We start from the raw sequence: 10747 nt of genomic DNA, 5'->3' as shown, positions 1-10747 counted from the left end.
GAAGTGGTCAGAGAAGTCAGTGTGTGATGAGAATCAGAACGAGAGAGACCAAACGAGAGAGAGAGTAACGAGAAGTCAATGTAAGATGGCGGATTCAGTACCACGCACACCGTGCAGAAGCTGAAGACGCCAGGAAAGTGATTATCGAGTTCAGAGCTGTATAGCCCGTTTAGTTGTGTTCCCGTTAGACAGCCTTGCCAGCAGCCGGCTGTTAAACGTTGGACCAAGCGAGACGCCAAACTGGACATAATCGTCGCCTCCACGAGCGGACTGTGACCGAACGCTGACTCCATCGGAGCTTCGACGTGGACCACCCGGACCTGAGCCCTTCACCCCTCGGCGCGGACTACGAAGAAGGCCCTTTCCCTCCGCGTTGCTACGTCACCCCCCCCCTTTTGTCTGCTACCTTCCTCGACGCACATGCCATCCGACCAGGCCTCAACGCGCACCACAGCCCGGGACTATAAGCCTGTTCAGGCCAGAGACTATGAGTGAGTGATTGAGTGTGTGTGTGGCCGGCGGGGAGGGAATGTATATATCTGGGGATGTATACAACAGTCATGTAAATAAATGTGTTGTTCATATGTGATACCGTTACCGTGTGTTAGTTGTTTGTATGCTAATGCTAATTCCAAGGCTAATGCTAATGCTAATTCCAAGGCTAATGCTAATGCTAATTCCATGCTAATGCTAACGATAGTAACTGCTAGTCTAACGGTTTGCTGGCGCCCCCTGCCTGTATCCTCCTACACTGCCTATTTAGCTTAGAGTTAGTTAGATAACCAGCCCCTTCCTAAATTATACAGTCCTTTTCAGCTACTCCCTGGTTACAATTGGTCCTTCGAGCCGGATAGGTAGTGTAGTGATAGAATGGCTGAGCGCAGCCAACCAGACCAGACAGTTACCCCCCCTTCTCCGCCCCCTGAGCCAGAGCCACGACCACAGAGAGTCCCGCGGTTGCCTCCGAGGTTACAGGAGTATGAGCTTGAGCTCGAAAGCTCACTGAGTGGTAGCGAGGAGCGCACTCCACGGGATACAGTGGTCGGAGAGGCCGAGGTGTCCGCCGGCGCGCGGGTGGCTAGCACTGAGACAGCCCTCAAAGAGCACCAGCCTGAGGATGAGATGGCAGAACCGCAGGGTTTTGCCGTGGAAACGGAAGAGCAGGAAGGAGAGGCCCGGTCCGACAGCGCCTGCGGGCGGAAGAGGGAGGGCCTCAGCCTTAACGATCTGCCTCCCAGTACGGCGCGCTCGAGACCTAGCTCCTGCCGCTCAGTGGCTTCCTCCCGGTCCAGGGTTTCCGTGGGCAGTTCTGCCTCTGGGGCGGATAGCCTGCACTCCAGAGGGAGTAGTGCCGCGCTGTCCGAATGTATGCGCCAACAGGCCGAGATGGCGTTAGAGCGGGAGCGCCAACAGGCCGAGGTGACGTTAGAGCGAGAACGCCTCCAGTTCGAGCGTGAACGAGAGAGGGAACGCATCCATTTCGAGCGTGAACGCCTCCAGATGGGGGCGGCGGAGAGACAGCGCCAGGAGGCGCTAGAACGTGAACGCTTCCAGATGAACGGAGCGGAACGCGCGGCGGAGAGACAGCGCCAGGAGGCGCTAGAACGTGAACGCTTCCAGATGGAGCGCGACCGCCTCCAGATGGAGAGAGAGCAACTGCACGCGGAGAAGATGGAGGAAGTGATGCAGACCATGCGCGACGTGTGCATCAGCAGAGCTCCGTCGGCCCGTAGCTCCAGAGCATCATCCGCACGGCCCTCTCGAGTGCCATCTCCTGAACCCCCCGCCGATGGCTCCATGACCCCCGCCATGACTGTCCAACTACAGGCCCAGCTGACCACCTGGAAGGAAGAGGACCAGGGACCCGACCGCTACGCGGCCCAGAGGGAGCCAGCGTCGCTGCCCGGGAGGGGAGCCATCCCCCAAGAGCGTAGCACACCCCTAGGTCCTCCAGTGCACCAAAATGCATGCAGGCCGGACACCCAGACCGTCACTCCAGCCCCGATCATCCACTACAGGATGTTTCCCCAGGTGGAGGGACCCAAGTTCCCCTTCTTCAAGGACGAGGACAGGAGCCAGTATGTGGAGCTACGCATCTGCCTGGACACGCTCTTGGACGACTCCTGCTCAGAGTCCTACAAATATGCGATTCTCCTTCAGCATGTGAGGAACCCCAGAGCCCACAACATGGTTCTGGCCCATGCCTCCGCACCGACACCTTACACCAGAGCGCTCGCCGACTTGGATGCCCGCTACGGTCGTCCCTGGAACCACGCCCTTGCTGAACTGCAAGCCCTCGAACAGCAGGCCCCCATCAAGGATGAACGGGCGCTGGATGACTTCGCGCTCCGCGTGCACACCTTGGTTGGAATGCTGAAGACGCAGGGCCCAGCTGGCGCCAGCGAGATCAACAGCACCTCCAACGTAGAGCGGCTGCTCCGCAAGATCCCACGCTTCCGGCAGGAGAGGTTCCGGCGACAGCAGCGCGTTCGTAACCCCGGGAAGTTGGGTCTGAGCATGGCTGCCTTCGCGGAGTTCCTACTGGAGGAAGTGCATGACACCAACGTAGACGCCATGGGTTACGCTGAGCCGAAGAAGGAGAGGGAGAAGGGAGACCGCTGGGACAGGCCGAGCTCGAACAGAGGACGCCCAGTAGGAGTGCTGCACACGGAGGAGGAGCCTCGGAGAGAGAGGAAAGCCCGACCTGAGGGAAAGGATTCCTCTCAACCCCCTCCAAAGGGACGGAGAGGTCCACCGCCATGTCCGTACTGCACCAGCGAGCACTGGTTCAATGAGTGCAGTGACTTCAACAACCTGAGTACCGAGGTCAAGCAGAGGTGGCTCGAGGAGAACAAGAGGTGCTGGAACTGTGGGCGCGACCATCTGGCTAAGAACTGCACCTTGAGGAGAAAGTGCAATCGCTGTGAGGAGGTCCACCTCAACATTCTACACGAGGTCTCCCTCGCCAGGTCCACGGAGGGCACCAGAAGCCCTAGGTTCGGTCGCGCACCGGAAGAGGAAACCCCTGTCTACTACCTAGACCCAACCCAGAGCAGCGGCTCCAAGGTCCTACTGAAGGTGGTGAAGGTCCGACTTCACCACAACAACGCTGTGTACGACACGTACGCCGTTCTAGACGACGGGTCGGAACGGACCATCCTCCTCCAGGAGGCAGTGCGCCGGTTGGGGCTCCACGGGACTGAGGAGAAGCTGACTCTGCGCACGATACGTCGCGACCTTAAAGAGGTCATCGGGGCGAGAATCAACTTCTCTATCTCCCCGGCGGGGCGGCCGTCGGATAGACATCGGCTTCAGAATGTCTTCACCGCCGACCAGCTAGCGCTCTCCCGCTACGACTACCCCCTGGAGAGGTTACGCGCAAGATATCCCCACCTACGGCGAGTAGACCTACATCCGATAGAAGGAGCGGAGCCAACCCTTCTCATCGGCTCGGACAACGCTGCACTGATCGTGTCGCTCCGTCCTCCGCTGAGAGGACCACGAGGCTGCCCGATGGCTGTTAAGACTGCGCTTGGGTGGGCCCTCCAAGGCGCTACCGAGTGGAGAGATAGAGACGGGAGAGCTACGTCATCCCTCCATGTCCGCACCGAAGAAGTGCAGACCATCAACTGCCTTCACACCAGTGTGGACTCCATGAATGCGGCGCTGCTAGACAACGTCCAGAAGCTATGGACGCTAGACGTTGCGCCCTACAAGAATGAGAAGCTCTACGTACGGTCAAAGGAGGACGTCTACGCCCTAGACCTCCTTAAAGCAAAGACAGTGCGTATCGAAGTCCAGGGCGTTAAGAGATACGTCACACCACTACTCCGCAGAGAACTCATGCCAGAGTTTCGAGTATCCCCTCGAACCGTCCTACAGTGTCTGACCAGCACTGAGAAGCGTATGAGGAAGGACGAGGTCCTTGCTGCTTCTTACCGAACGGAGATGAAGAAACTGACGGAGTCCGGTCTGGTGAAGAAGCTTGAGCCAGCCGAGGCGAACCAGAGTGCCGAGTCTTGGTACCTCCCGCACCACAATGTTCACCACAACGGGAAGAACCGAGTGGTCTTCAACTGTAGCTACCAGGTGGGGAAGCTCAACCTCAACCACTATCTTCTCCCGGGTCCAACCTTGACCCCAGCCCTCTTGGGAGTTCTGGTGCGCTTCCGTCAGCAGCCGATCGCAGTCAGTGGTGACATTAAGCGAATGTTTCACCAGGTCAGGATGCTGGATGCCCGAGCGACCCCGACCCCTCTATCTACCAGTGGGAGGTGCTACCCTTCGGGACAACCTGCAGCCCCTGCTGCGCTACCTATGCGCTACAGACTCACGCCGCGCAGGAGACGGCACCTCCTGGAGTGTTTGACGCCGTCCATAAGAGCTTTTACGTGGACAACTGCCTCCACAGTTCGAAGACAGCCACGGAAGCCCGTCAGCTAGTCCAGGACCTGCGTGCTCATCTCCAGGAGGGTGGATTTGAGATCTGCCAGTGGGCCAGCAACGACCCGCAAGTCATCAGAGACCTCCCGAAGGAGGCCACCTCGACCAGCAGCGAGGCTTGGGTCTCTCACTCACCAGATGATGCTCAGGAGATGACGCTCGGACTTATCTGGCAGTTCCAGACCGACACTCTACGCTATCGCAATAAGCCTGCCAAGCCTCAACGCGTCACGATGAGAACGATATACAGCACTCTAGCGAGCCAGTACGACCCACTGGGATATATCGCTCCCTTCACGACGATGGCCAAGGTGCTTGTCCGGGAGCTGTGGGCCCAAGAACGAGGATGGGACGATCCTCTGCCTCGTCACCTAGAAGAGAAGTGGAAGGCCTGGGAGCAGGAACTTCCCACTCTCCAGCACATCAAGCTGCAGCGGAGCTACTTCCCTCCCTCCACGGACCTAGAGAGGAGTGTCATCACGCTACATGTATTCTGCGACGCCTCGGAGATGGCGTACGGGTCCGTGGCATACGTCAGAGCGGCAGAGCTTGGAGGTGAAGTCCACGTCTCGTTTGTCCTGGCACGTTCCCGAGTGGCGCCGAAAAAGCAACAGTCCATCCCAAGACTGGAGCTGTGTGCTGCCCTGAACGGCGCGCAACTGGGAAGGTTCCTGCTCGACGAGCTCCAGCTACCTCTGAAGAGCGTCACCATGTGGTCAGACTCCACTACCGTCCTCCAGTGGTTGAAGTCCAGCTCATGTCGGTATAAGGTGTTCGTGGGCACCCGAGTCGCAGAGATTCTGGAGTTGACTGAGGTGAACTGCTGGCGTTATGTAGACACCAAGAGGAACCCTGCTGACGTCATCACGAGAGGGGCAACTCTACAGGATCTGGCTGAGCCCCACCTGTATCACACGGGACCAGACTTCCTACAGGAGCGGGAGTCAGAGTGGCCAGCCACGCCGGCGTTAGCCGAAGACAGAGAGGACAAAGAGCTGCGTAAGACATTGTTCTGCGGAGTCACCCAGGTCGTAGACCCTGAGACTACTCCAGGAGAGGAGTGTGAGACGCTCGAAGAGCTGCAGAAGAGGATGTTCTGCTCCAAGGCCGGTCTACCCCTAGATACTACGCTCAGCGCCGAAGATTACACCGCGGCGGAGCTCCTGGTGCTGCAGAGTGCCCAACAGGATGCCTTCTCCCGAGAGCGGGAGTGTCTCGAGAAAGGGAAGCCGATCCCCTCGGACAGTAGACTCCGCGGCTTAGCTCCAGAGCTCGACGGTGTTCTCATTCGCGTGGGTGGCAGACTGCGCCGCGCTCAAGATCTAGACCTGGACACGAAGCATCCCATCGTGCTTCCCACTAAGCATCAGGTCACCAGGTTGGTCATCAAGCACCATGATGACAAAGTGCAGCACACGGGTGGAGAGCGTGTCTTCGCGGAGGTACGACGGAGATTCTGGATACTCCATGGACGGGAGGCGGTACGGAGATATCAAAGGTCCTGCTCGGACTGCCAGAGGTGGCGAGCCACGCCGCCGCAGCCCATGATGTCCGATCTGCCCGAGGACCGGCTGCGACTGAGACAGGCTCCGTTCCACTCTACTGGGGTCGACTGTTTCGGGCCACTCCTAGTCCGAAACCGGCGAGCCTCCGAAAAGCGATGGGGCATCATCTACACGTGCCTGACGACGAGAGCAATGCACCTGGAAGTTCTGCACCAGCTCACAAGCGACAGCTTCCTCATGTCCTTCAAGAGGTTCACCTCCAGGCGAGGGACCCCTAAGACCCTCCGGTCGGACAGAGGCACCAACTTCGTCGGTGGTGAGGCCGAGCTGAGGGCGAGCTACGCTGCGATGACTGAGGAGGCCCGTGACAGACTCGCCTCCCAGCAAGTGAAGTTTGAGTTCAACCCCCCAAATGCTCCACACTTCGGGGGAGCCTGGGAGCGGGAGATTCGCTCAGTAAAGAACGTCCTACGTACCATTCTCGGACAGAAGGTGCCTACCGATGAGGTGCTCCAGACTGTACTAGCAGAGATTGAGGGCATCTTGAACTCCCGGCCCCTAGGCTATACCTCCAGTGATGTAGCAGATCTGGATCCCATCACGCCCAACTTCTTGCTGATGGGGCGGCGAGACTCTGCACTGCCTCAGGTAGTCTACGACCCTGCAGAGCTCACCGGAAGAAGATGGTGGAGGCACAGCCAGGTGCTCGCGGACCAGTTTTGGAAGCAGTTCATACTGCACTACCTGCCGACCCTGCAAGTCAGGCAGAAGTGGACGAGGGAGAGAGACAACTTGTCCGAAGGTGCCGTGGTACTGGTGACCGACCAGTCCCTTCCACGCGCCGCCTGGCAGACAGGCAGAGTGACCAAGGTCCTGCCGGGTCCGGATGGAAGGGTGCGGACGGCCATCGTGGACGTTGGTGGTCGCACTTACACCCGACCTGTGGCACGCCTGATTGAGCTCCCTCAAATTAGCAAGGACACTATCACCTCCTACCTCACGCTGCTAGAGCAGCCTAGCCAGTGTGCCTTCCTTAGTTAACTGAAACCGAGGGTTTCATGGGGCGGCTGTTATGAAGGCCCACAGTTTAGAGCCAGTTTAGTTTACCCGAAATCAGCCCTTTTGCCCTGTTATTTCCTTTCTTATTTTTCATACTATTTCTGTACGTTTTATGAAGGTGTATGTATTATTATTGTAATGTTTATGTATATGTTCGATGACGTAGTATATCCGGGGTGTGTCCGTGACCCGGATGCTAGGTTCGGTGGTGTATATATAAGAGACGGAAGTGGTCAGAGAAGTCAGTGTGTGATGAGAATCAGAACGAGAGAGACCAAACGAGAGAGAGAGTAACGAGAAGTCAATGTAAGATGGCGGATTCAGTACCACGCACACCGTGCAGAAGCTGAAGACGCCAGGAAAGTGATTATCGAGTTCAGAGCTGTATAGCCCGTTTAGTTGTGCCAGCAGCCGGCTGTTAAACGTTGGACCAAGCGAGACGCCAAACTGGACATAATCGTCGCCTCCACGAGCGGACTGTGACCGAACGCTGACTCCATCGGAGCTTCGACGTGGACCACCCGGACCTGAGCCCTTCACCCCTCGGCGCGGACTACGAAGAAGGCCCTTTCCCTCCGCGTTGCTACGTCACCCCCCCCCTTTTGTCTGCTACCTTCCTCGACGCACATGCCATCCGACCAGGCCTCAACGCGCACCACAGCCCGGGACTATAAGCCTGTTCAGGCCAGAGACTATGAGTGAGTGATTGAGTGTGTGTGTGGCCGGCGGGGAGGGAATGTATATATCTGGGGATGTATACAACAGTCATGTAAATAAATGTGTTGTTCATATGTGATACCGTTACCGTGTGTTAGTTGTTTGTATGCTAATGCTAATTCCAAGGCTAATGCTAATGCTAATTCCAAGGCTAATGCTAATGCTAATTCCATGCTAATGCTAACGATAGTAACTGCTAGTCTAACGGTTTGCTGGCGCCCCCTGCCTGTATCCTCCTACACTGCCTATTTAGCTTAGAGTTAGTTAGATAACCAGCCCCTTCCTAAATTATACAGTCCTTTTCAGCTACTCCCTGGTTACAATTACTGTGTGGCGAAATATACCATAATCTTTCCTAAGTAGTGACAACACAAAGATAATTCTAAATTCCTGTGGCAGGAGAGATTATCAGAGGGGCAGAGTTTCTACCACCATCATTAGTACAGGCGCTGAAGTATGGATAGAGTTCCTCAGTGAAGGTGCAGCCAGTGAAAGAGTAGATCAGAGACCTGGCCAATAATTTAAATTGGCAATTAATCTGGCAAAACATATCCCTTTCCTCCAGAAATCCCAACCACCAGGTTATCCATTTCAATTTTACTCATAGGACATACTTTACTCCATATCTGCTACATAAAATAAAGACCATACCCTCACCTAACTGTACTCTGTGCACCCAAAATACAGTTGGCACCTTTTTTCATATGGTATGGGAGTGCCCTGGAGTGGCTGATTTCTGGAGGACGGTTAGTGATGCATTGTCCCTGATCCTATCCAAACACATTCCACACTCACCAGTAGTCCTATTGTTAAATGACAGTTCAACCCTAGACTTAAACATCAAACAAAGACACATCTGGCTGGCCGGCCTTACAGCGGCCAAAAGGCTTATTGCTTGCAGGTGGAAGTCACCCCATTTCTTGACCACGCAGAGGTGGATATTAGACTATATAGACATAGCCAGCATGGAACACTGGATTGCCAACAGGCATCAGGCAATCTCTGACAATGTTTCATGCTGGGACCAAACTATAACCATTCTCAATAGGCTAATCTATTTGCTCCTTCCATAGGGTCCTGTAGGGTGGGGGCTGTGATTGGGCGTGTGGGTTGGAGGTATTTGGCGGGAGGGACATTTGTGGGAGGAGGGGGAGGGGGGCGGGGGCTGTGATTGGGCGGGTGGGTTGGAGGTATTTGGCAGGAGGGACATTTGTGGGAGGGGGGCGGGGGGCTGTGAGGTCCAGAGAGCAGCCCAGGCTTCATATGCTTCTTGTCTCCTTCAAGCATGGATGCTTACAACATGGAAGATTTTGAATTGGATTTGGACACATTTTTCACTCAAGAGGAACTGGAAAACGTGACTCTAGTCACACTTAAGGAGGCTTCGGTGGTTGGACCCCGTCACTTAGTGGCTCTGATCTGCTATGGCCTGGTCTTCCTCCTGGGTGTCCCGGGCAACGCCCTGGTGGTGTGGGTGACGGCCTTCCGCATGCCACGCTCTGTCACCTCAGTGTGGTTCCTCAACCTGGGTCTGGCTGACCTGCTGTGCTGCCTTTCCCTGCCTCTGCTTATGGTGCCCCTGGCCCAGGACCAGCACTGGCCCTATGGCCCTATGGCCTGTAAACTGCTGAAGGGGCTCATCTACCTGGTCATGTACTGCAGCGTGCTGCTGCTGGTGCTCATCAGCCTGGACCGCTGGCTGCTGGCCAGCTGGCCCGTGTGGTGCCAGAACTGGAGGACGCCTCGGTGGGCCGGCTGGATGTGTGCTGGAGTGTGGCTTCTGGCACTCCTGGGTAGCATCCCCCAGTTTGTTCATTTGACGGAGGTCCGCTTCAGTAGCGCTAAGGCCTTGTGTGTCGGCTCCTATACTAAAGCCAGTGGCTGGCCTGTTGCCACCCTGCGTTTCCTGGTGGGTTTCCTACTGCCCTTCCTGACCATCGTGGCATGTCATTGGGTGGTGTACAGCAGGGCGGGGCATGGAGCACCAACCGGGTTGGGGTCAAGGAGAGCCAACAGGGCACGTTCCCGACGCACGTTGAGCGTCATTGTTGCCGTGGCACTCAGCTTTTTCCTGTGCTGGCTTCCACTGCATCTGCTGGACTTCCTGTTGCTCGAGACCCCTCTAGACTCACCACACAGTGCTAACGTGCAGCTGGCACATGCCTTGGCACTCTGCCTGGCATACTCTAACAGCTGCCTCAACCCACTGCTCTATGTGTGCCTGGGTCACGGCTTTAAGAAGAGTTTGACCGCTTCCTTGCGCAATCTGTTGAACTTTGCTACTGAGGAGCCAGTGGCCAGACCAAACATCTCCAACACTAAGAGCTCAGAGGAAAAGACCAAGGAGATGACGGTTATGTGATGTTGTGTGTACAATGTTTGTGTCTCCCTGTGTGTGTGTGTGTGTGTGTGTGTGTGTGTGTGTGTGTGTGTGTGTGTGCGTACATGTGTGGGTGTTTATGTATGAGTGTGTGTTCTGGGAGAGCACCATACAAGTCAAAGTCATATTAATAGTTGCTGAAGGAACTGAGAGTACATATAATATAATACATATAATATAATACATATAATATAATACATATAATATGCTGGTAAAGTGGAACGTCACTGGAGGCACCCCACCCAAACAAGCAGTGCTGTGACATTGACATGGTGATGCATATATTTGGCTGTCAAACCACCATAAAAATAAAACTAAATATGTCCCCAGACACATTTATTGTGATGGTATTCTTTCATTATGATGCAATCACTTTAGCAGCATATAAATCATACCCCTGTGTTACACAACAGATGTCCCCTCCCCCCCATCTCCCCCTCTTTTGTAATCTTGTAATCATTGTTTTCTATTGTAAAGTGCTTTGAGTTGCATTCATGTACGAAAAGCGCTATATAAATATAGTTTCGCTTCGCTTCGCTTCTGTGGAGAAGGTAAGACCCACCCCATGTCAGGAGACATGTGCAATGTGCAATATACAGTAGTACTAAGGTAGTAATGTACATCAGTAGTGCAAAGGTTATAG

At 55.3% G+C, this 10747-nt stretch overlaps 1 protein-coding gene across 1 annotated transcript; it reads left to right on the top strand.

Annotated features, from left to right (window-relative positions):
• Window positions 1–9009: 9009 nt before the first annotated feature.
• LOC308155749 (C5a anaphylatoxin chemotactic receptor 1-like) lies at window positions 9010–10086 on the top strand (the record flags this gene model as incomplete). Its single annotated transcript, XM_080529123.1, has 1 exon — window positions 9010–10086. The coding sequence occupies one exon, from the start codon at window positions 9010–9012 to the stop codon at window positions 10084–10086; it is 1077 nt and encodes a 358-aa protein (XP_080385249.1).
• Between the last annotated feature and the right edge of the window lie 661 nt (window positions 10087–10747).

Source organism: Nansenia antarctica (assembly GCF_963989245.1).
Source record: "Nansenia antarctica genome assembly, chromosome: 4".
Taxonomy (NCBI): Eukaryota; Metazoa; Chordata; class Actinopteri; order Argentiniformes; family Microstomatidae; genus Nansenia; species Nansenia antarctica.
The sequence above is the reverse complement of the archived record's forward strand: the minus strand, read 5'-3'. Positions and strand labels throughout refer to the sequence as shown.